Genomic DNA, 26,732 nt, shown 5'->3' with positions numbered 1-26,732 from the left:
CCAATCTACCAAAATTCGTTTTTCAAGAATAAAATTATTTTTGACAAGCTCTACAATTGTTTAGAATGGTCCAAAGAAAGGACAAACAAACTTAATAAAAAAAATCTTGAAATATTTCAGCAGAACCAACTTGCTACGACATTAGCCTGAGTTGATAAATAAAAAAAAAACTATTTTTTTCACACCTTAATTTAAATCACAAAAATGGCTCTAAAAACATCCCGTTTGAAAGTAGAGCTTTGTGCAAAAGTTGCTCAGAATGGCGTTCTCTACAACTTTTTTGAAAATACCGAAGCGCTATTTCGTTATCCCGCCAAAATACAAATTATGAACCACCCTAAAATGTTAACCACCCTAATGTTCACCATACCGAAAGATGTCCCTATTGACCCTGATCATTTTTCCCGAAAACACCAAAGCTCTAAATCTATCGATAATCAACGGCTCCGTTGACGTTGACGATTAAATCAACGATGGCTGCGATTACGATTACGTTTAAATCAACGATCAACGACAGCGATGATATAAACGCCGTTGATTTCAACGATTAACAGCATTGATTTTGAATAACATTTATACGTAAATTGATTAAAAACCGTCAAATTCAAATTGAGATATCTAAAAATAGACTCGGAGATATTTTCGGTAACTGGGCTGAGAACGTAGCCCAGTTACCGAATGCTGCTCGCTAACTGGGCTGAACGAAAAATTACGAGGGGACCACCGATGCATATTTTTTCCTGATGAAACATAAAAACAAAAGTTGCTCATATTTGTTTACCATGTTTACTTCTTATTTTTCTCTAATTGTAACTTGAAATTAGTTAAATGCTTAAAAAAAGTTTTTTTAGTTGTTCAACGTGATTTTTGCATCTACCAACCCCTCGTTCATTTCGGTTTGTTTTGGTTTTTTGACGTTTGTCTGCTTTTTAACTGGATTACGGCCCAGTTATCGAGCGCCCAGTTAAAAAGCAGCCCAGTTAAACAACGCCCAGTTACCGAACAACTACTGTACATTGTTCGGTTTTGCGCCAAAATGCGCCATTTTAAAAACACAGCAACTTGAAAATAAGCTCAAAATCACATAACCATTTTTGCCAAAATGGCGTATATCTCGAGTAGATTAAGAGCTACGAATTTGGCACCTTCGACAAACTTTCATGATTTTTTTTGACAAAGGACTTTGTCTTAAAGCTCTATCTGCGGTGGCAATGCAAAATTTTTCGAAAATGTAGCGTTACCGTCGCATGCCCTCGGCGTGACATTCTGTTTCTGTTGCGTGGATGCCGTGCCAACTATTTAAGCTAAAAGTTAGCCTCTGGAGGATTTAGTGTCCATCAGACTTTCATCAAAGAAGGACCTTACGTTGGGAATTTTAATGCTCACACACACACGCACACGTTGAACGAAACAGGTGGTGCATAAACTTGAGGGAGGTCCAAGAAGATATTGACGGTTGCCAGAACGGTCACCGGAATACCGAAATGATTTTGAACAAATTGGTAGGATATCGGCCACACCCGGAGTGGCCAGTGCCCTGGGGAAGGTTCTACCGGGAGGACATTTACGGAACCATGCAAATTGGGGCAATATGGGTATTAAAATTCATGGTTTTTGATACTGGTGATTAAAATGGCCATTTTGACAGGATTGGCCACACCCGGAGTGGCCATGGCCCTGAGGGAAGGTTCTACCGGGGGGACATTTATCGAACCATACGACTTGGGACAATATGGGTATCAAAATTCATGGTTTTTGATACTGGTGATTAAAATGGCCATTTTGACAGGATTGGCCACACTAGGAGTGGCCATGGCCCTGAGGGAAGGTTCTACCGGGGGGACATTTATCGAACCATACGACTTGGGGCAATATGGGTATCAAAATTCATGGTTTTTGATACTGGTGATGAAAATGGCCATTTTGACAGGATTGGCCACACCCGGAGTGGCCATGACCCTGAGGGAAGGTTCTACCGGGGGGACATTTATCGAACCATACGACTTGGGGCAATATTGTTATCAAAATTCATGGTTTTTGATACTGGTGATTAAAATGGCCATTTTGACAGGATTGGCCACACTCGGAGTGGCCATGGCCCTGAGGGAAGGTTCTACCGGGGGGACATTTATCGAACCATACGACTTGGGGCAATATGGGTATCAAAATTCATGGTTTTTGATACTGGTGATGAAAATGGCCATTTTGACAGGATTGGCCACACCCGGAGTGGCCATGGCCCTGAGGGAAGGTTCTACCGGGGGGACATTTATCGAACCATACGACTTGGGGCAATATGGGTATCAAAATTCATGGTTTTTGATACTGGTGATGAAAATGGCCATTTTGACAGGATTGACCACACCCGGAGTGGCCATGGCCCTGAGGGAAGGTTCTACCGGAATAACATTTATCGAACCATACGACTTTAGGCAATATGGGTATCAAAATTCATGGTTTTTGATACTGGTGATGAAAATGGCCATTTTGGCAGGATTGGCCACACCCGGAGTGGCCATGGCCCTGAGGGAAGGATCTACCGGGGGGACATTTATCGAACCATACGACTTGGGACAATATGGGTATCAAAATTCATGGTTTTTGATACTGGTGATGAAAATGGCCATTTTGACAGGATTGGCCACACCCGGAGTGGCCATGGCCCTGAGGGAAGGTTCTACCGGGGGGACATTTATCGAACCATACGACTTGAGACAATATGGGTAGTAAAATTCATGGTTTTTGATACTGGTGATGAAAATGGCCATTTTGACAGGATTGGCCACACCCGGAGTGGCCATGGCCCTGAGGGAAGGTTCTACCGGGGGGACATTTATCGAACCATACGAATGGGAAAATATGGGTATCAAAATTCATGGTTTTTGATACTGGTGATGAAAATGGCCATTTTGACAGGATTGGCCACACCAGGAGTGGCCATGGCCCTGAGGGAAGGTTCTACCGGGGGGACATTTATCGAACCATACGACTTGGGACAATATGGGTAGTAAAATTCATGGTTTTTGATACTGGTGATGAAAATGGCCATTTTGACAGGATTGGCCACACCCGGAGTGGCCATGGCCCTGAGGGAAGGTTCTACCGGGGGGACATTTATCGAACCATACGACTTGGGACAATATGGGTATCAAAATTCATGGTTTTTGATACTGGTGATGAAAATGGCCATTTTGACAGGATTGGCCACACCCGGAGTGACCATGGCCCTGAGGGAAGGTTCTACCGGGGGACATTTATCGAACCATACGACTTGGGGCAATATGGGTATCAAAATTCATGGTTTTTGATACTGGTGATTAAAATGGCCATTTTGACAGGATTGGCCACACCCGGAGTGGCCATGGCCCGTAGGGAAGGTTCTACCGGGGGGACATTTATCGAACCATACGACTTGGGGCAATATGGGTATCAAAATTCATGGTTTTTGATACTGGTGATTAAAATGGCCATTTTGACAGGATTGGCCACACCCGGAGTGGCCATGGCCCGTAGGGAAGGTTCTACCGGGGGGACATTTATCGAACCATACGACTTGGGACAATATGGGTATCAAAATTCATGGTTTTTGATACTGGTGATGAAAATGGCCATTTTGACAGGATTGGCCACACCCGGAGTGGCCATGGCCCTGAGGGAAGGTTCTACCGAGGGGACATTTATCGAACCATACGAATGGGAAAATATGGGTATCAAAATTCATGGTTTTTGATACTGGTGATGAAAATGGCCATTTTGACAGGATTGGCCACACCCGGAGTGGCCATGGCCCTGAGGGAAGGTTCTACCGGGGGGACATTTATCGAACCATACGACTTGGGGCAATATGGGTATCAAAATTCATGGTAGAATGGCCATTTTGACAGGTTTGGCCACACTCGGAATGGCCATGGCCCTGAGGGAAGGTTCTACCGGGGGGGACATTTATCGAACCATACGACTTGGGGCAATATGGGTATCAAAATTCATGGTTTTTGGTACCGTCCCAAGTCGTATGGTTCGATAAATGTCCCCGGTAGAACCTTCCCCAGCGCCATAGTCACTTCGGTTGAGGCCAATCCTGCCAAAATGTCCATTTTCATTACCAGTATCAAAAACCATGAATTTTGATACCCATATTGCCCCAATTTATATGGTTCGATAAATATCCCCCCGATAAAACCTTCCCTCAGGGCAATTGAATAAATTGATTACTCCTTTATTTGACCTCTTAGCCAAATGGTGTCTTGGGAAGAGTTGTTGTACTTGATAAGGGTGTCAACCAAAAACTAACTCTGTTGGATGACGTTGTAGGGCTTTGGTGTATTGCGCAAAGTTGTAGAGGAGAAAATTTCATGAAAGTTTGTCAAAGGCGCCAAATTTGTAGCTCTTAATCTACTACGTCATTTTTGCAAAAATGGTAAAAAAGCACTTTTTTGTGATAACTTAAAATGTTAGCATTTTAGCGGCCTACTATGTTCTGAAGAGTTGTTTTTGACATAAAATTACACATCTTTGCCCAAGACAGCAAAATGTTTTGAGCCTTTATTGAGGAGTTATAACCATTTGTAAGTGATTTTGAGCATATTTTCAAGTTGCAATGTTTTCGAAATGGCGAATTTTGGCGCAAAACCGAACAATGCACATGAAAGTACACACTTTCAACTACATTTTCTGAAAATATCTCCGTGTCTATCGGTGTCGATTTAGAGATACAGTGGACTCTCTCGTTGTCGATCTTCTCGATATCAATATTACTCCAGCTGTTAATAAATTGTTCAGTCCCTCCAAATAGATTGCTTTGATTTTTTGTTCTATAATTTCATAACTCCTGCTCTCGACGGTCCCTTCAATATCGACAACGAGAGAGTCCACTGTATCTCAATTTGAATTTAACGGTTTTTAATCAATATATTTATAATTTTTAAGCGGAATCTTATTGAAACGTGGTAATAATCAGTAAATTGAAAGGGTAAATTGATCGATTTTAATATTGCTTATTGCGAGATAAAATCTCGTTTCTCCTTCGCTGTGATTGACTGAAGATTATTGCCGCCTTATAAAAATCAGCAAGTTGAACTGAAATTCTGGTTGATTTGGCTGTCAACTTGGTTTGTTTTGAATATTTTCCAAAAAGTCAGCTCAAAACTCAAGGCAACCTTTGACAACAGCCAAAAATTTGTTCTGCGGTTGTCTTGCGGCTGTCATGCTACCATTATCTTGCGGTCGTATCACCGCGCGTGAACTCTAATTATTGACGCCCTCAGTAAAACATTGTTCATGCTTAAAACTATGATACACATTTTAAAATTATGAATAAATACATGTTTTTCCCAAAAATAATGTAAGTGAAAATTTTAAATAATTGTTCGTATTTAAAATTAAGTATTTCCTTTCATATGTGGTCACTCAGGAAAGGTTGTCGTATTTTTTCATAGACAATGTAATTTCCATAAAAATCGATCAATTTACCCTTCAATTTACCGATTTTCACCTTGTATTCATTATGATTTCGAATAACATTTATAAATAAATTGATTAAAAATCGGCAAATTCAAATTGAGATATCTAAAAATATATACACGGAGATATTTTCAGGAAATGTAGTTGAAAGTGTGTACTTTCAGGTGCATTGTTCGGTTTTGCGCCAAAATGCGCCATTTTGAAAACATTGCAACTTATAAATAGGCTCAAAATCACTTAAAAATGGTTATAACTCCTCAATAAAGGCTCAAAACATTTTGCTGTTTTCGGCAAAGTTATGAAATTTTATGTCATAAACAACTCTTCAGAACATAGTAGGCCGCTAAAACGCTAACATTTTAAGTTATCACAAAAAAGTGCTTTTTGGACCATTTTTGCAAAACTGGCGTATATCTCGAGTAGATTAAGAGCTACAAATTTGACGCCTTCGACCAACCTTCGTGAATTTTTCTCCTCTACAACTTTGCCCAAGACACCAAAGCCCTACAACGTCATCCAACAAAGTTAATTATGGTTGACACCCTGGAAGGTCGTCACCCTGTATGTCAATATCTTCAAAAGATAGCCCTTATCAAGTACAACAACTCTTCCGAAGACACCATTTGGCTAGGACGTCAAATAAAAGAGTTATCAATTTATTCCACTTAATTTTGCCGATCCGAACACTGTGCAATGGCCACTCCGGGTGTGGCCAATCCTGTCAAAATGGTCATTTTCATCACCAGTATCAAAAACCATGAATTTTGATACCCATATTGTCCCAAGTCGTATGGTTCGATAAATGTCCCCCCGGTAGAACCTTCCCTCAGGGCCATGGCCACTACGGTTGTGGCCAATATCCTACCAGTTTGGTCCCAACCCCTTTGCCTTGTATCATTCTGGTTTCCGAGTGACCGTTCTAACAATGTTCTTTAGAACTGAATTCCTCCCAAGTTGGTGCACAACCTGTGTCTTTCAATGTGTGTATGTGTGTGTGAGCAATAAAATTACCACCGTCGATCCGTCTCTGACGGATTTTCAGTCAAAACTAAATTGTTCAGAGGCTATCTGTTAGCTTATATAGTCCGCATGAAATGTGGCAACATGGTGCAAATTTTGCCTCGTCTCCTGCTTTCTTGGAACTGTCACGCGAGAATGTTGCACCATTGTTGCCACATTTCATGCGGACTATATAAGCTAACAGATAGCCTCTGAACAATTTAGTTTTGACTGAAAATCCGTCAGAGACGGATCGACGGTGGTAATTTTATTGCTCACACACACATACACACATTGAAAGACACAGGTTGTGCACCAACTTGGGAGGAATTCTGTTCTAAAGAACATTGTTAGAACGGTCACTCGGAAACCAGAATGATTCAAGGCAATGGGGTTGGGACCAAACTGGTAGGATATTGGCCACACCCGGAGTGGCCATGGCCCTGAGGGAAGGTTCTACCGGGGGGACATTTATCGAACCATACGAATGGGAAAATATGGGTATCAAAATTCATGGTTTTTGATACTGGTGATGAAAATGGCCATTTTGACAGGATTGGCCACACCAGGAGTGGCCATGGCCCTGAGGGAAGGTTCTACCGGGGGGACATTTATCGAACCATACGACTTGGGACAATATGGGTATCAAAATTCATGGTTTTTGATACTGGTGATGAAAATGGCCATTTTGACAGGATTGGCCACACCCGGAGTGGCCATGGCCCTGAGGGAAGGTTCTACCGGGGGGACATTTATCGAACCATACGACTTGGGGCAATATGGGTATCAAAATTCATGGTTTTTGATACTGGTGATGAAAATGGCCATTTTGACAGGATTGGTCACACCCGGAGTGGCCATGGCCCTGAGGGAAGGTTCTACCGGGGGGACATTTATCGAACCATACGACTTGGGACAATATGGGTATCAAAATTCATGGTTTTTGATACTGGTGATGAAAATGGCCATTTTGACAGGATTGGCCACACCCGAAGTGGCCATGGCCCTGAGGGAAGGTTCTACCGGGGGGACATTTATCGAACCATACGACTTGGGGCAATATGGGTATCAAAATTCATGGTTTTTGATACTGGTGATTAAAATGGCCATTTTGACAGGATTGGCCACACCCGGAGTGGCCATGGCCCGTAGGGAAGGTTCTACCGGGGGGACATTTATCGAACCATACGACATGGGGCAATATGGGTATCAAAATTCATGGTTTTTGATACTGGTGATTAAAATGGCCATTTTGACAGGATTGGCCACACCCGGAGTGGCCATGGCCCTGAGGGAAGGTTCTACCGGGGGAGATTTATCGAACCATACGACTTGGGACAATATGGGTATCAAAATTCATGGTTTTTGATACTTGTGATGAAAATGGCCATTTTGACAGGATTGGCCACACCCGGAGTGGCCATGGCCCGTAGGGAAGGTTCTACCGGGGGGACATTTATCGAACCATACGACTTGGGGCAATATGGGTATCAAAATTCATGGTTTTTGATACTGGTGATTAAAATGGCCATTTTGACAGGATTGGCCACACCCGGAGTGGCCATGGCCCGTAGGGAAGGTTCTACCGGGGGGACATTTATCGAACCATACGACTTGGGGCAATATGGGTATCAAAATTCATGGTTTTTGATACTGGTGATTAAAATGGCCATTTTGACAGGATTGGCCACACCCGGAGTGGCCATGGCCCTGAGGGAAGGTTCTATCGGGGGGACATTTATCGAACCATACGACTTGGGACAATATGGGTATCAAAATTCATGGTTTTTGATACTGGTGATGAAAATGGCCATTTTGACAGGATTGGCCACACCCGAAGTGGCCATGGCCCTGAGGGAAGGTTCTACCGGGGGGACATTTATCGAACCATACGACTTGGGGCAATATGGGTATCAAAATTCATGGTTTTTGATACTGGTGATTAAAATGGCCATTTTGACAGGATTGGCCACACCCGGAGTGGCCATGGCCCGTAGGGAAGGTTCTACCGGGGGGACATTTATCGAACCATACGACTTGGGGCAATATGGGTATCAAAATTCATGGTTTTTGATACTGGTGATGAAAATGGCCATTTTGACAGGATTGGCCACACCCGGAGTGGCCATGGCCCGTAGGGAAGGTTCTACCGGGGGGACATTTATCGAACCATACGACTTGGGGCAATATGGGTATCAAAATTCATGGTTTTTGATACTGGTGATTAAAATGGCCATTTTGACAGGATTGGCCACACCCGGAGTGGCCATGGCCCGTAGGGAAGGTTCTACCGGGGGGATATTTATCGAACCATACGACTTGGGGCAATATGGGTTTCAAAATTCATGGTTTTTGATACTGGTGATGAAAATGGCCATTTTGACAGGATTGGCCACACCCGGAGTGGCCATGGCCCTGAGGGAAGGTTCTACCGGGGGGACATTTATCGAACCATACGACTTGGGACAATATGGGTATCAAAATTCATGGTTTTTGATACTGGTGATGAAAATGGCCATTTTGACAGGATTGGCCACACCTGAAGTGGCCATGGCCCTGAGGGAAGGTTCTACCGGGGGGACATTTATCGAACCATACGACTTGGGGCAATATGGGTATCAAAATTCATGGTTTTTGATACTGGTGATTAAAATGGCCATTTTGACAGGATTAGCCACACCCGGAGTGGCCATGGCCCGTAGGGAAGGTTCTACCGGGGGGACATTTATCGAACCATACGACTTGGGGCAATATGGGTATCAAAATTCATGGTTTTTGATACTGGTGATTAAAATGGCCATTTTGACAGGATTGGCCACACCCGGAGTGGCCATGGCCCTGAGGGAAGGTTCTACCAGAGAGATTTATCGAACCATACGACTTGGGACAATATGGGTATCAAAATTCATGGTTTTTGATACTTGTGATGAAAATGTCCATTTTGACAGGATTGGCCACACCCGGAGTGGCCATGACCCTGAGAGAAGGTTCTACCGGTGCCATTGATTGAATAAATTAAATTAGAATTAATTATTCAGGATTACATAAATCGGCAAAGAATTAAAAAATATAAATAAAAATAGCATGATTTTTTGAGTTTTGTACAAAGTTCTTTGTCATATTGGTCATGTAGAACATAACCACCTGCACCTTTTTTTCCTCTACAGCTTTGCCGAAGACACCAAAGCCCTACAACGTCATCTTGTTAGTTTTTGGTTGACACCCTGGAATGTCGTCACCCTGTATGTCAATAACTTCAAAAGATAGCCCTTATCAAGTACAACAACTCTTCCGAAGACACCATTTGGCTAGGACGTCAAATAAAGGCGTTATCAATTTATTCCACTTAATTTTGCCATTCGGAACACTGTGCACTGTGCAAAAATGCAGCGTCTCGCGTTTGGACACAGCGTGCTGGGAATCACCGCACGGGCGAAAGAGAACATAACATTTAAGCACCGTTGTTGGGCAATGGTTTCGTTAACCTAGCCGACTCGGTCCAGTTGGCTCTGGCGATCTATGATCTGAGCATCTCGCAGGTTTACACAGTTGGTCCTAATAACGCCAAAAACAACGTAACAATAAGCATACGTGGGCGTTAGAAAATCCAAGTATGGTACATAAACATAAACAGAGGAAGATCGGGTACAACGTTATTGAACGAGCGAAAAAGTGAGGGAGTGGCTCACGGAGGTCAATATCACTGAAGAAGTGAAGAGCAGAATGGAATTCTGCGTTCAATACGAAGGAGGTCGTTTAGAACAACATGTGAAGTGGATCCTTGAATGAAAAAAACTGGTTTAATAACTGATTCCAAAATCTCAACACCAAAAGCTAGCATAGTCTATTAGTGGTAGCAATTCGTTCCATTTAGATACTTGACGTTTACGTCCCTGTTAGGGAAGTGGAAGCGATCTGAAACGCAACCAGTCACCGTTGCATTGCAGCAAAAAGCGAATGACGTAATATGGGATATACTGCTCAACCTGGTGGAGTATAGGCCTCCTTTCTAGACCTAGAAAAGCTAAGTCATTCCAAAGAAATCTTTCTTTCGCTGGACGTCGAGGAGTCCAACAACACTCTGGCGGTGCTTACCTGCAGATTATCGTTGTGCGACTCGTGCCGCAGCAGCTTCCCGTTGATGGTGTACGCCGCCACGTTACCCTCGTCGTAGTTGACCACGATGAAGCCCTCGCGCGAGAGCGTTATGTTCTCCGGCGAGATGAAATCCTTGGGCGCCTCGAGCGACCGCAGCAGATCGCCGAACGTCGTGTGCACCAGCACGGGACCATCTGAAAATGGTGATTCAGTTTAGTTCTGTCAGGAATCAGGTCACTAAGAACTTACTTATCGATCCGGAAACGACCAGTCCAAGTTCGGCACTGATAACCACCGACGTTACGGACGTTTCGTGACCTGTCAGCGTTGCCCGAGGAGTTGGAATCTGTAACAATAAACATCGCTTTAGAAATCATCTTCCCAGCAAACCCCAAACAATCTCACCTCTCCCTCTCCCACGATGCTCTGCGTGCGGGCATTCCAGTGCCACAGCAGGATCGTACAGTCCGCCGACCCGGACGCGATGTAACAATCGGACGTGATGTTACACTCCGACCGCGACAGGCACGTCACCACGTCAAAGTGCCCGAAGATGATCTGCACGATCTTGGCCGTCTCAGTCGAAAACACCCGGAAACTATTGTCCCAAAAGCCGCACGCAATCAGGAAGCGGCTGTCCACAGTCGTCACGTAGCAGTTCGACTTGATGCGCAGCTTTTGGCTAAAGTTGTCCCCGAGGTGGCGCCGATCGCGCTGCTGGCTGTTGCTGTTGTGGCCGTTGATTTGGGCTAGAGAACGAGAACGACGAGGTTATTTGGGTGTCTTCTTGACTCTTTAAAGGATACTTACACAACAGCGGATCCATCGTCAGCGGCAGGTTCGCGTTCACGCTCTGCGACGACTCCGCGTAGCTCGGGCTCTGGATGCTCGCCGTGTACTGGCAGTTCCAGCGGTTCACGGCAAACTGGTGGCCCGCCGTGACGGTCACAACCGAGGGCAGTGGCAGCTGTGGGTACGTGTTGGCCGAGATGTGGATGATCGGCGAGTTGAGGTGGAACTTGAGCGACATGCACACGTCGTCCGGCATCGTGTTGAACATCATCGGGGAGAGGTGCATGGCCGAGGACCGCGGGGGATGGGGTTCCATCAGCAGCAGCGACGGCGTTTGGCCAAAGTTTTTGATCTGGTTCTCGATGGCTTCGCGCGTGACCGGGTCGGTGATGGTCTCCAGGTCGACGCTGCCCTCGTACGTGAGGTAGTAAAACACGTTCGTGGCACGCATCGCCTCGGGGCCGCGCTGTTTGTAGCCAAAGATGAGGTCGATCCACTGGTGTAATTGACAGGACACGAATTCGGACTCGAGCGCCATCCGGTTGATGCGGACAAACTCTTCGGGGGTTTTGGCCCACGGTGGGAGTTCCACGTCGTGCACGTTGCCGCCGTCTTCGCGCTGGCCGAGCCGGTAGTCCGACGAGTTGTAGAACATCTCCGGCAGGAAGTACCACTCGGGGATGAGTTCCTTGACGTCGGACGTGTCACGCTGGCAGTTCTTCCAGGAGAGCGCGATCGAGGAGAAGAGTCGGTCGGGATGATCGAACTTGCCGCCTTGCAGGGCGAGGAACATGGTCGTGAAGGGTTCCATCCGGATGAGCCAGTTCAGCACGAAGGCTGCCGTCGAGTAGTGAGTTCCGTAGTGGAAGGGCGGAATTCCGGGGGTGTCCCAGCTTTCGTATCGCTCCTCAAAGTACTCGCGACGAGAGGGGTTGAGCGCACCAATTGGTTTCGAGAGATCTCGGTAGTTTGACGGTTGGCTGAGGTCCAGCTCGCGGGATTCGTAATTGGTGAGGACCCACGGGAACACCGGGTACTGATTGAGGTCGTTGTACGTCCTACCGGCGATCGTGTTCAGGAACATGAGATACTCAAAGTTGGAGATCTCGCGGCGTTGCCACTTCTGGGTCATGTTGGAGTTGCGCATCAGCTGACGCGGGGACATCATCGAGGCTCGGCGCGTCTGCGGGATACCGTACTTGATGCCGACGCCCACTCGTGGGAGTGCCTTGATCACCTTCTTGACGGTGTGTTGATCGGGGAAGGCGAACAGGATCGACGTTCGACTCGCGAGGAAAATCTCCAGCGCGACGTTCTGCAGCAGGTAGCGACGCGAGAAGATAGCTCGGATCTCCGAGAAGTACCACTTGCCGTGCAGGTGATCGCAGTACTTCAGAACCTCCTGATCGATGCCCTGGAACTCGGCGTTGTCCTCGTCCACCTCGAAGTACATCTCGGTGGAGGTAATTGACATGGTGCCGGGGGCGACCAGCCCGGGTGCGATCAGTTTCGCCTTGGTGCTAATGTTAACGGGACCGGTGAGGTCCAGGTCGAGTTCGCGATCCTCGATCAGCAGTTCGGAATCGTCTAGCAGGTCGGGTTGTTGCGATCGTGGCACCGCAATCTGCGAGTAGATCTCGTCCCGACTCGCTTCCCGGGCTTCCTCTCCTCCGTTCTCCAGCGAAGCCTTCAACGTCGCCTGCGGATGGCTCGATCCTCGCGGGTTCTGCACCATTCGCTTCCTCCTCCGGGCGTCATCTTCCCAGGCGTCCAACTTCCAGAAGATCTGCTTCTGATAGCCTCCACTGCTGTCTCCCCACGCTCCGTGCCGATTTCCCATAATGTTCCGCACCTTCTCCAGCAACCGACTCGCGATCACGTTGTCCCGCCTCCTCGCCGCCGTGATCAAATGATCACACATCCGCTCCTCCTCCCGTCTCTCCAGCAGCGTCTGCGCGCACTGCGACTCAAAGTCAGCGTGCTTCAGCACATCGTCCGCCCTCATCCGGTTCAGTATGAACTCCGCCTCGTTCGCAACCCTCACGATGTGATCCTTCATGGCGTGCGACAGCAGCCTACCCTCGTTGATCAACTCTATGAACGCCAACCCGGCGTGCTTCTGCAGACTGTTCTGCCACTCTTGCGAGCACAGCAGCATCACCAACTCCACCACCGAGTGACTGTTCTTGAACGTGGTCAGTCCCTTACCCTCCATCAGCAGCTCCTGACCGTGCGAACCCACCAACGTCTTGGACAAAAACGGCGCAAAGTCCACCATGATCTCCCTCAGCAGCGGACAAACTGGCCCAAGTGCAATCTCCAGCTTTTGCGTCAAGCTGGCTTCCCGCGACGGCAACGCCATCGGAATCTGCCCCACAAACGGTGCCTTCAGGTTCAGATCCTCCGGACGCGGGCCCCTTCCCACCGAACTCGGCCCCTGGTAGTTGTCCGGAACGCGCACCACCGAAATGTCCGACTCCAGCTTGTGATCCTGCTGGGAACCTCCCTGCGGAATCTCCTGCACCCGTTGCATCATCTGGGACTTGCCGACGATGCTTGCAATGCCGGAAGCGGCCACCTCCGCTGGACCTTCGTCGTTCAGGTTGACGTCCGTCCAGCTCTCGTCGTTCGAGTTGGTCGGCTTGTTGTCATCGGCCATGATCTCACTGGACGTTTCCACCTCTGGCGCGTCATTCTCCGTCGAGTTGAGGTTCAGCGAAGCGGCGTCCGAATCGACGCTCTGAAAGGGGAAATTGGGCATTTGTTCAGCGAGCGTTCGTTACGTGGCTCGTTACACGCAGGTGTAATGGTGATGTTTCACTCGCACGGAACAATCCCGCAGGCGTTACCGCAAACATGTGTTTACGAACAGAGAGCGTTACGCTTCGATTTTGCAAATTTATTAAAAATGCAACTTTTTAAAGATCTTAAAATTGAACAATGAATTTTCTGTTCAAAAATTCGTTTAATAACAAAACCGAAAGCGTAACGCACACCTTAAAAACGATAACACTGCTTTCAAATTCGTAAACACGCGTTTGCGCTGACAGCCGCCAGTCAGTTCTTAGTGTATGTGTGACTTCGTGGATCGCGTGGGTTATTCGAGCTACTCGTGACTGTATATATGTATGCGTTATGTTACAATGATGATCATTTGAGTGTGAGTGTAACCTAAAATGAATACTAAGCCGCATCAACAGTAAACGGAACAACTACGGTGGACACGACAACAAGCAAGCCATGAGAAATACACATGCAAAAAACAAACATCGCGGGCTCTGACACTCAGCCTCTTTTACCTTCGACGACGGCTTCTGCGGTGTGATTGGATTGGTGGCGGCGGCGGCAGCGGCGATCGCAGTAGGCGACAGGGGCCGATCTTGGACCGTACTTATGCTAGTGGTAGTAATAGTGGTAGTAGTGGCCGGATACCTAGTGTTAGTGGTGGCATCGCCGCCGACGGTGCCCTTGTCCGGAGAAATCGAGGCCGGAACGGACGACGACGGAGATCCGTACACCGATGACTCGCGGCGCGAGCTTGTGGCCTTTTATTGGTATTAGTTTGAGTGTTTTGAGTTTTATACATACCCACCGTACAGTTGTGTAAGTGTTACGAGAAATTGAAAGAAAATTAATGAAAACGACATGCAGTTACAGATTGCAAAAAAAAAGTTAAATTTAGAAAGAGAATTAGGAAGAAATAATTTAAAATGTAAAAGACAGAATGATTCAAACTATAAATTGATTAATTTTCAAATCACCTAAAAGTATTTTTAAAGGTAAAAATATTAGAATTTATAAATTTAGAAAAACCTTTATAAAAAGTAGAAAAAAAATTCAACCAGTAGCATAAACAACTCGAATTGAAACCAACTTTATGTTGAAAACATGCACATTACAGTTAGCAGTATTAAGTAAACCCAATAAAGAACAAAATAAATAACAACACTACCGAATTGTCAACGACCATAATGGCGTCTCATCCAGCTGCCATTTATTTTATTGCATCCGCCATTATGGCGACAGCGATCAACAAAACGACCGTACGACCAATCAGAGCAAATCATTCGGAAAATGCGCGATTTTCAACATTATGTTTTTCTACGAAACGTCACTCACCTTGATCGACAGCGGTCCACTCGAGTGAGACTCGTTGTCGGCAATCACGGAGCTATTGTTCTCGTCCACCACGATGACCTCGTAGTCGCCATCTTGGAGCGAGCGATTGCCTGAAAAAATTTCGAGCACAAAAATACATTAGGGCGAGCTGTCAAAAAGTTACGCCGTGTTTATTATTGTTTGTAAAAAAACATAAGAAAATCAAAACTTCGATACACAATAACAAAGGAGGGGGGACAACTGTCAAAAAACAGAGACAGAGAGTGGTGCAAATGTGTGTGTGTGTGAGTGCGCCAAGCGTGGAACTTTCTCATTCTGGGGGTGTGAGTGACGACGATGACGTGACGACGGCTAGAGAAAGAGAGAGGGGGAGAACGGGAAGAGTGCGGGGCGTGTTTGTGTGAGTGTGTCAAAACTAAAGGAGGGATTTGCGCGACATTAACCTAAAATCAATGCGGGAGCAGCAACTAAACTGGCAGAGCAAAGGGGGGCTAACAAAGGTAAACAATAGATAAACAAGAAAACAAAATGGCGCCGAAACGTGTGCAGTTGTGATTGTGTTGTTGTTTTTTTTCGAGGGGGCTCGGGCTCCGACACACAAATACACTCACACACTCAGAGAGGGAGAGGTAAACAAACAGAGAAAAATCAACTCAAAATTCGTTTCGAATGTCAAACAAGGTAAACAAAGAGTAATTGTTTGCGATAAATAAAATGGGAAGAATTGTTCGTCACATGGTGCTGTGCCCGGAACAAAACACGATACCTGTCATACCGTTACAATGATAGATATGGTTATCACCGTTATTCAGTCCTTTCCCGTGCTTGGCCGTGGCCGTTCCGAGCGAGTGGCCGATGAGGCCATTGTTCAACCCGACGGCGGACCGGGGTCCACCCCGGTGGAATCCCCCGCCGGTTCCCGTCAGGGAGTTGTTGTTTGCTAGGTTATGTTGGGCCTGCTGTTGCCCTTGGTGATGGTGATGCCCCTGTGCTCCCGTGTAACAGTTGATCATGTCGGCCGGATAACCGTTAGTAGTGCTGCTACCATTGTATGAACCCATCATCGGAACCATCGGCGGTCCGTTCAGCGTGGGTCCGCCGAGGCCATTGTTGCCATTGTTTCCGTTCAGTCCCAACGACGACGAGGACGAGGTCGTTTGCGAGGACGAAGAAGTGATTGTATTGTTGCTGCCGTGGTGCATCAGCTGCAGGCTGGCCTGGCCGGCGCCGTTATTGGTCTGACCAGAGGCGGCGGCTGCTGCTGCTGCGGCCGCCGCAGCGGCCACCAACGATGCCGACGGAGCCGCGGCCGCCGCCGTCTGGTGGTTCGGATGCGACCCCGGTAGGAACTGTGGGTACACGTGGTGCGACCATTGCGGAAACAGCGGACGATTGCTCGAGTCTTTTGAACCAGTGTGTGTGTGTGCGAGTTTGACAGTTGTTTTTGTTGTGTGTATTGGTGTGAGTAGAGAGCGATACGCAGTTGGGAGCACGAGCGGTGATTGTTTTCGTCATCACACACGATTGGTTACCATGGTTACAATTGTTTATTTGGTTTTTTGTTAGAAGTGGTGAGAGGGAACAAGCGCGCGGGCAGCATGAGAGAATTTTCGGTAGTACAAAAAGGGAGAGAGAGAAAAGAAAGAAGGGAGAGGGAATTGCATTTTTATATTGTTTTTTTTGGTCACGAAATTTTTCGCTGGCGGCGGCATGAGAGTAGTAGTGGTAGTAGAAGTAGTGGTTACAAGAAGAAGAAGGAGAGCAGCGGGATCAAACACACGCACACATATCTAGCGGGTTGACATCGGTAAGTGGAGAGATACTAAGCGTAAATAAAAGGGAACTCATTAAAACAAAACTGCAAACAAAAGAGAAGCGAAGAAGGCCTTTTCAAAGGTTGCTACGAGAGTTAACCCCATGAAAAATGTGCATTGTTTTAGCTTGTCGGTCCGACATTTACTAAAAATGTCAAGATAGTGTTTTTTTAGTTTGTTAAAGTGACAGCTCTTTGTTTACTACAAGATTCACCATTTAATTTCAACCTTTATCGATTTTCCAGCTGACCAAGTTCCCGACGCCACCAACATCTGGTGGACGGGGGCCCACCAATGGTCATTATTTCCTTGGTCCAGTGAGAAAATTAAGACACGCTCATCAGCATCAATTATTCAGCAGCCAAGGCTCGACTTTCGCTTTTCTTTTTTCCTCCCTCAGTAATTCTCGAGGTTTTCCCCTTCCTTTACTCTACCCTGTCTCATTCCATCGGAGGAAAACACAACAAACGGGAGGAAGCTTTTCAAACGCTCGATTTGAGCTGATGATGCCGTGGTCGACTGGACCCATGAACTCTCCGGGAAATGGTCTCGCGTTGACTTGTGTTGGTGGGTGTGTTTTAGTTTCCCACATCGTAAAAAAACGAGAAAAACTGGTAACGGAAGCATTTGTGCTGGTGTGTATTTTGCCTTTGTTTTTATACTGGGACAATTTCCCCGGAAGTCTCCTTCCTAGTTTCTGTACACAGTAAAAAGTTTTACCTTGAAAACATGTTCAAAATTGTCTAAATCGATCATTTTGGCAAAAAGCAAAGAAGTTTCTTTTTCGTTTGTAGGGCCGACATTAGCAAAGTAAAGCTCGATGTAGAGCGATCTTCAACTTTGCCAGTTTCAACTGGGAGTTTTTTGTAGAATGACAGCCGTTTGTTTATACACTACACGCTTACACAAAACCACTCGCAAAAGATTTGAAATAGACAAAAACTGAGCTAAAATTAAACATTTTTTTCAAATGTGCATCGCAAGAAAAAGTCGTATCGTGACAAAAGGGAGACGAAATTTGATAGACGATTGGTGTTAATGTGCGGCGTCTTTGCTGGTCGCGCCTGATAAATCCCAGGAAACGGGGGGAAATTCATGGAAGAGGGAGTTACACGGGCGACTAAGCTGAGCTTCCAGACTCTATTGTGGTATGGAACAGTCGCCGCATCAATCGTCATTAGATGCAGAAGCGGGGTGGTCATTTGTTTTGCCTTTCGCAGACTCTTGCTCCGGCGACGACGTCGACTTATTAGTGGCTTTCAATTACATAATGTGGTTACAAAAGAATAAATTAAAGGACCAATTGAAATCATTATAGAAGGCAATCGATTAGTTAAATTCGGTGTAAAATAAAAACTTAAAATCTTACCTCAATTTTCAAACACTATTATGAAGCACGTTGTTTCGACGAACATTTCTTCAGTCAAAGGTCATTCCAAGAATATCTGAAACATATATAAACTCGAGTAAATGGTTTGTGTTATGTTTTGTTTTTGGTAATCAAAATGATTTTCGGTGGAAGAATCTACAACAAATTATTCCTTGAATTGCACAATATTTTTTTCAAAATGCTGATAGAACCATTTGAAATAATAATCGAAAATATCTGAAAGATACGTCAAAAATTGAAACAGATTTGTTATCTATTCTTTATTGCTAAAGATATCGGATCAATGATAATTCAATGAATGAATTTCTAGAGTTTTTTTTAAAGGTCCAATAAACATTTTTTTTATTTTTTGCAATCAAAAACATCTTGATTGGTTGAAATTTGCTGGCGATTCAGGTCATCAATGTTGGGGTTTCAAAAATGTATTTTTTCGGTTGTGATAATCTGGACTAAATTTGGTTTTCCAGGTTAATTTCGGAAAGGAGATCATAAACTAAAAAAAAAATAATAAAACAAATCAGGTCTATTTTCTAGACGCTATCCTACATTTTATTTGTTTTGTAGAATTAAATTATTAATTTAACGTCAGGAAATTTCAAGGCTCTAGCATGGCTCTAGTTATGGCGAATTTAATTTTCAAAAGGATCGAAAAGGATCCTAATACCGTAGGAAGGTGTTACTTTACAAACATGACCAGTTTGGCAAAAACATTGAAAAAACTTTGGTTTTTTGAATTGTGCTAAATTCTGTTGAAGTATCTAGTGCGTCCATCTCGGGATTTACCAGGACAAAATTCCCGGGATTTTTCCAAAACCGCAATTTCCGGAATCCCGAGATTTTTTTTATTTTGGACTGGTTTTCCCGAAATTGTAAAATATGATATTTTGGTCCAAAAAAAAAGTTGAAAACTAAGCAATCGATATAACTTTTAAAGTAATTGAGTAGGGCAATAGATAATTTAATTTTTTTTATACTTCTGGAATCTGGACAAATGTCATGAATTCAAACAGCTGTTGAAGCCATATCAGAAAAAAATATGTTTGAATGAATAAAATAAATTTACTTACAAGAAGCTAATTTCATCTGGATTACATTACATAAAAACTGTGGATAATTGTTCTAAAATCCGAAGCACTTTAAAATACATAAAAACAAAAAAAAATCTCAAAAGTTGCCTTTAAAATACTGTCTATGTGTAGATTGTAGTCTAGATTATCACCAGTTGATTGTTATCAACTAATTCTATGATTTGAAGCTTTAAAATCTTATCAAATGTATTGAAAATGGTTTTATTACCATTTCAAAAATATCCCTGGATCCCTGGAATTCCCGAGATTTCAAAATATATTTTTCCCGTTTACCGGGAAATTCGAAACCCGGGAAAATTTGACGCCCAAGAAACATCAATATTCCTAGAGATTTTCTTGGAAAAGGTCCTATAAACATGAAAGAAACAGCTTACAGGTCCTTCAAAAAAAAATCTTTTTTTTTTATTTATTTTTTCGAAAGTCATTTTTTTCAATTTTTTATAATTTACAATATAGGTATCAAACGAAACGAAATTTGGTACGTTTCTTTCACTTTTCTAAAGTTTTTTTTTCTGTAAAATACTGAAATTTCAAAAAATACTGTATTTTATCGAAAATACTCAATTTTTCATAATTTGCATGGGTATTAAAAAAATTGAAATTTCGTATGCTTTTTCAATTTGTTAGAGTTTTTTGTTGTTGGAAAATATGCAATAAAAGTTTCAAACGAAGCGAAATTTTGCATGCTTTTTCAATTTATTAAAGTTTTTTTTGGAAAATACTAGAATTTTCACATATATCCGTATTTTTCGAATATACTCAAGTTTTCAAAATATGCAATATGGGTAGCAAATGAAGCGAAATTTTGCATGTTTCATACATACATTAAAATTGTGTTTGTTTCATATCACACAACATTTTGCGTTTTTCAAACCCGTATTGCATATTTAAAAAAATAGTATTTCCTAAAAAATACGGTATTTTGCATAAAAAATAAGTATTTTACGAAAAAAAACTTGAATAAAATGAAAAAGCATACAAAATTTCGCTTCGTTTGATACCCATTTTGCATATTTTGAAATTTTTTAATAATTTCGAAAAAATACGGTAATTTGTGATTTTTTTCTTATTTTCTAAAAAAATCTAATAAAGTAAAAAAGCACGCAAAATTTCGCTTTCTTTGATTGCAAATTTTGAAAATTTGAGTACTTTCGAAAAATACGGTATTTTGTGAACAACTTCGAGTACATATTTCACTTTGAAACTTACTAGATTTTGAAAAAATATGTTCTTAGTGAAAGCACTGAAAATTTAACATGATATGGTTGAATTAATCGATTTTTGAAAGATTAAAAAAATGAGTTATCGCCCATTATCGGCGAAAGACTATCGTTATCGAGCCTCGATAATTTTATCGTTAATAATAGAGGTGGGCAAAACCGCTTTTTTTTAGGAGCCGCTCGTTTTCGTTCGTTCATTTAAAAGAGCCGCTCTTTTAAACGGCTCTTTCGCTCTTTTTCAAATTTTCAAATGAAAGGGTTTTATTTAAAGAATCGTGTGATTTTATAAATTATTTCACATTGGACTTCCGTGGCCGTGAGGTTACGGGTTTCGCCTTGTAAGCGGAAGGTGATGGGTTCGATTCCTGTCTAGCTCGGCAAAGTCAGATCCCTTAAAAGAGTAAATATGCTCACTGGGAATACTGACCGGTAGGGGATGGGTTTCGACTAGCGGCGTGCTGGGTTTCCAATCCAGAGGTTGTGAGTTCGATTCTCGTACCGGGATGATGAAGTTTTAAAAAAGTTAAAAAAAAAAAATATTTGATTAACAAAATTCAAAACTGAAATTGATAAGAGGCCTTGAAAACCATCCTTCATGGTAGATTTTATGTCAAGATTTCTACTCGAACCTAAACATTCGTGTAGTTGAATGGCATACAAACATAAATCTAGGATGCTGAAAAAATGCAATTAATTTTAAAATTGCGTTTATTACGGCAAGAATTGAACTAATGCTGATATTTTATTGGAAGAAAATATTCTGTGAACTCTTTTCTATAAACGCTGAAGTTTAATCGGACAAAATGATTTTTTTCAAAATCTCTGAACTATTCAGAAGAATTTAGGTAATATTTCACAAATTATGCAATTTGAAATGCTCAAATTTGTATTCCGGTAACACTTTAATATACAAATAATTTACTTTTGGGATTATTTTTTATAAGCATTGACATATTTGAAATTGCATTTTCAATTCTCAAAAACAAGTTTAATACTATTTTTTTTAATTCAATAAATTATATTCAGAACAAAAATCATGCCGTCTTGAAACGGTTCATTCAATAGACAAGAGTTAAAAAAGAACCGCGGTTCTTTTCTTGTGAGCCACGGCTCGTTCGCTCTTTTCAGTGAACCGGCTCTTTGAGCGGTTCGCTCTTTTTTTGCCCACCTCTAGTTAATAACCTTGGTGAACATATCGTTAACTCATTGATATTTTGGGCACTTTGATTGGTGACAATAGTTTGAAATTGGTTTGAAAATGGATTTTTGGCGTATTTTTAGATCGAACCCCGTCCAGATGCGGTTGTGTTGTAAAGGGTTAAATAGTGAAATTTTGAAATAATTTGTTTTTTTTTTATTGCACGACAAATATTGACAAACAAACTGAGAAATCTGAAAAGTCCCAATAATACCATCTCGATTCAATTTCTAATCCCCTTCTACCAAACCCATTTTCACCCCATCCAAAGGCAGAGATTAGCGCTTCGCACAAAAACTAATAAGCAAACTTTGCGCCATAATAGCAAAGCTTCACCACACAAACGCCGGCGTTTCGCCCGCTCCGATAATGAGAGTCATCATTTTGAATTAGGCGGTTACGAAACGCGCGCGCCCGCGTAGATTCTGGTTCCGAGGGTGGGTAAATGTGCGGTCGGCGTTAATTAACTTTTGTCCTGACCAGACGCGAATTGAAATTTAGGATGTAATAATTTAAATGAAAAACTCCAAGTTGGAGAAGCTTAAATTCGAATCAATGATGCGGATATCCAGGTCATCTCAGTGTCGATTAAAAATTACTCGTGTGAAAGTGTTTCAAGAAAATTGATTTGGAGAACGTTTATTCCAAGAAAGTTATAACAGTTTCTTTCGTCGAACTAATTATTCAACCTCTACGCGCACAGCTGTCAAAGCTGCCAAACAACAACAAGTGTGTTGCACAAAGGGCTAATCACTTTGCATATATTGCATACTGAGACGAATATTCACGCAAAATGCATAGGCAATGAACTAAAAAGGGTCAACAGAACGGAACAAACTGCCGGCAATCCTGCCGGAAGCTGTCAAACTAAACATCGTACAAAATTCACGCGCAAACAAGTAAAATCTGGACCACATCGAAAAATCTTCCGGAAGTGGAAGCAGCAGGACCAGGAACGAAGGCGGGGTGAACACAGAGGGGCAGGGGAACAAATACAAAGCAGCTAAATCGGGTAACGGTAAAGCGAGACGATTCCCGGTTGAAAAGGAAGAACGTTCAGAGCGACGGCAATAGAGAGCGGGGGAGGGAAGATTGATAGAAAGGGACAGCGAGACGGCGTTCGGAAGTTGTTGGACCTACCTTGGGTGGGCGTGGCGCGCTGCATCACCGGCGACGAGTTCCGGTGGATCTGCAGCTCCGGCGGGGGCTCCAGGATGTCCCGGTACTTGGAGACCATCAGCACCGAGATGAAGTACACGATGGCCAGCGACAGGAACTGGGCTTGCTTGGTTTCCTCCTGGAACAGGCGTTTCTTTAGATTAACCATTAAAAACGGTCCTTACGTCCGCCGGCGGTCGGAAGAGGGGGAGGGTGGGGGAACAAGGGAGGGCCGGCAAACTGGAAACCGGCACACAAAATTCAAACGTTGAAGTTGAGAACCCCGTAAAAAATCTGCATGATTCCTGTTGGTCGGACCGACAAAGGCTCGATGTCGGGCAAATTTTACCCGAGTGAAACCGTTTGAATTTTGTGCGGATGCGCCGTACTTACCACGTCCCGATAGATGACGGCCCGCAGCCGGTTGATGTCCATGTCCTGGAGCAGCTTCTCCGGGTCCTTGACGGGGCTCATCGGCCCCGACAGCGACTCGATGATTGTCTTCGACGTCGTTTGAGCTCCTCGGATGAGCGCTTGCAGGTGCGCCCCGCCGGGAATGTCCTTCAGGGACATTCCGTTGTAGAGGCCGCGCGTGCGCTCCTTGCACTCGAGGCAGTTCCGGACGGCACAGGTGCACACGAGGCGCAGGCACTGGCGCAGGATGCCGCCGCTGGACATGTTCTTCTCGGCTTCGAGTTCGCCAAAGTTGAGCGAGCTGGCGAAGATGAGCACGTCGGCCATGTTGACCAGACGTTGGAGGAAGGACACGGCCACGTCCAGGGGCATGCCCTGGGTTGGTTCGAGGACGTCGAGCTCCGACTGGGTTGAAAAAGAATGGTTAAATGAAATTTAGGTTACGTTTGAAACTTCTTAAGCCTAGAACCAAGAATACTTACATTCGGTGACGTTGCACTCGCCAGCAGTGGAAGCAACCCCCCACACGCAATGATCAGATTGTCCGCCAGCTGCGAGATCAGATGGACCGTGTTCACCACGAAGATCGCATTCTCGGCCGAGTTGACAAAGTCGAGCACACTCTTGGTCGAGTGCGATCGCCACACCTGGATGTCCGTCTCGAGCGAGAACAGAACATCGGACAGGAGCCGCTGGTGGATGTAGGACCACTTGAACTCCGGGATCCGGAACGGCGGCCGAGTTGGTCCCGGCGAGAACATTGGCCGGGTTGAGGCGGATTTGGAGCGCTGTTGCTTGCCGGTAGGTTGAGGAACGGCGCCAGTGGCGCCACCTTCGTAGACATGATCACTGGCGGTGCTCGTTGAGGCATGCGTCTTTTTGGCCACAGCAGCAGGCAGATTGGTTGGCACTGTCGTGCTAATGGCGTCATTCTTGATGACGGTCGCGACGGTAGCGGGCGTGTCCGGAACTTCACTATCCTCGTCTTCCTCCTCCTCTTCCTCGACTTCTTCATCCTCTTCGTCTTCCACCTCCTCGAACTCCTCCTTAATGATCGCTTCGGATTTGGCAATTTCCTCGGACACAGTTCCGAGCTTCACGATCGAGATCTCCTTTTCCGGACTGGACTCCGTGCTCATCTGTTCGGGTTCCGGCGTTGAAATCTGCTCCGCTCGAAGCACCGCTTCGGAGATGATGGATTCCACCACTTCCTTGACCTGGGCTTCGACTTCTTCTGAGCTGTCGCTGCTTACCTGTTCCAGCTCTTCGCCGTCTTCCCGTAAGCTGCACTCGACCAGCTCGTTGACGATGCTCGCGACCATCGCCTTGACTTGTTCTTCGCTTTGCTCGCCGAGCTCTTCCTCGTCGCTATTGCTACTTAGATTATTATTGTTTAAATTGTTACTATTACCACTAGTTATTGCACTTGATGCTACACTATCAGTCTTCTGCGTAACACTGTCCGTCGTCAGACTGCTGTTGTTGTTGTTCAGCGCATCTTCCGCACCGGTAGCCGTCGCCGCCGCACTAGATGTCTTGAGCGAAAGCACTCCCTGCACCACTTCGTTCACGGCCAGCTCGATCTCCTCATCCTTGATCACCGGCGACGAGGTCGTCTGTTCCGAGGCCGCCTCCGTCTCCAGCTCTTCCGGGTCTTTCAGCATGCTTTCCGACTTGCTGATGATCTCTTCCACGATCGTTCCCACGACCTGCTCGGACACCTCCTGGCTGTCCTTCAACGCGCCGATCTCCATCGCCTTCTTCAGCTCGCTCTGCGAGCAATCCTCCGACTCATCCTCCTCCTCCGAACCCATCGGCTCCTCCTCCATCATCTCTTCTTCCTCCTCCTCCTCTTCTTCCTCCAGATCCTCCTCGAGATCGTGCCCGTTCTCCACAACCCGCTTCCCATCCACCTTCCCCCCAACCTCCGCATCTTCCGGCTCGCACACACACTTCTTCGCTTCGATCGCCGCCACTTCCCCCTTCTCCGCTCCACCTCCTCCGTCATCTCCTCCTCCTCCTCCGCGATCACCACCCGTCCCTCCAGCCCCACGCTCCCAGCCACTGATCGTGCTGATGGGCCGCTGCTGCCGCAGCGCCGGATCCGTAATGTTGTCCGTCCGGTGCTTCTCGTAGTGCTCGTACATCTGCGCAAACTGCAGCTTAAACTCCTCGTACGAAACCTTCGAGTGCACGATCGCCAGCGTGTCCACCCAGACGCGCCACCCGCCGTACTCGTACTTGATCGCGTGGTGCAGCAACATCCGGAACAGCGAGTACACCATGTCCGAAAGCTTCTGCTCCTCGGAGTTCTTCGGGTGGATGTACGCCATCGCGATCAACCACTCCTGCCACACGCTCATCTGCAGCACCGTCCGGCGGTTCTCGCGGTTGTTGTTACAGAGCAGCGTCATGTCGGACAGGAACAGCTTCTTCACCTCGAGCAGCTGTTCGCTCTGCTTGGACTGGCGGATTAGCGTCGCGACCACTTTTAGGATCATTGGGTTCTCGAGCCGGTAGTGGCTTTCCGGTTCGGGGTGCTTGGCGTACAGAATCTGCTGCGAGATGTGCTCGGTCATGATTTCGTACAGCACGTTGTACGTCGGTAGCGACAGGGATTCTTCGTACAGGAGGAGCCGCTCGGCGAGCAGCGTGTACAGGTTGTGTGGGGACATGACGTCGTACTTGCGTCTAGAGATGGTGGGAAGAGAAAGATATTTGGGAATTTAGTGACATTTCGTTGTTTCGATTAACAATTTAGTGTAAAGATTTGTTCCAGTGTAGCTTACTTTCCTATCCCTCAAAATTTTACAGCAGCTTTGCTTGATTTTTTTCTTGCAACACATGAGTGTTTGAACGTTTTGTTTTGGAGTCGTTTGTTTTTGGCGCCAAAAGTTAAACAAGGTTCACAAAACTCGACTTGAAAAAGCGATTAAACAAATAGTCTAAAATCCGTTTTCGGATAATCTGGCGCGAGTGGAA

General features: G+C 45.1%; 1 protein-coding gene across 20 annotated transcripts in view; it reads right to left on the bottom strand.

Annotated features, from left to right (window-relative positions):
- LOC120413005 (neurobeachin) overlaps positions 1-26,732 on the bottom strand; it is a 283,022-nt gene that overhangs the window by 8,484 nt on the left and 247,806 nt on the right. For 4 of the 20 annotated variants that reach the window (XM_039573657.2, XM_039573684.2, XM_039573707.2 and 1 more), the window contains exons 12-21: positions 24,233-26,441; positions 23,730-24,155; positions 23,319-23,490; positions 16,235-16,870; positions 15,469-15,578; positions 14,649-14,894; positions 11,368-14,089; positions 10,963-11,306; positions 10,807-10,903; positions 10,555-10,751 (exon numbers count right to left, since the gene is read on the bottom strand). In XM_039573657.2, coding sequence (XP_039429591.1) covers positions 10,555-10,751; positions 10,807-10,903; positions 10,963-11,306; positions 11,368-14,089; positions 14,649-14,894; positions 15,469-15,578; positions 16,235-16,870; positions 23,319-23,490; positions 23,730-24,155; positions 24,233-26,441 — 7,159 coding nt within the window. The remainder of the gene's footprint in view (positions 1-10,554; positions 10,752-10,806; positions 10,904-10,962; positions 11,307-11,367; positions 14,090-14,648; positions 14,895-15,468; positions 15,579-16,234; positions 16,871-23,318; positions 23,491-23,729; positions 24,156-24,232; positions 26,442-26,732) is intronic. The other 16 variants (XM_039573749.2, XM_039573778.2, XM_039573765.2 and 13 more) reach the window with 12 other exon arrangements.

The sequence above is a fragment of the Culex pipiens genome, chromosome 1, assembly GCF_016801865.2.
Source record: "Culex pipiens pallens isolate TS chromosome 1, TS_CPP_V2, whole genome shotgun sequence".
In the NCBI taxonomy this organism is placed as follows: Eukaryota; Metazoa; Arthropoda; class Insecta; order Diptera; family Culicidae; genus Culex; species Culex pipiens.
The sequence above is the reverse complement of the archived record's forward strand: the minus strand, read 5'-3'. Positions and strand labels throughout refer to the sequence as shown.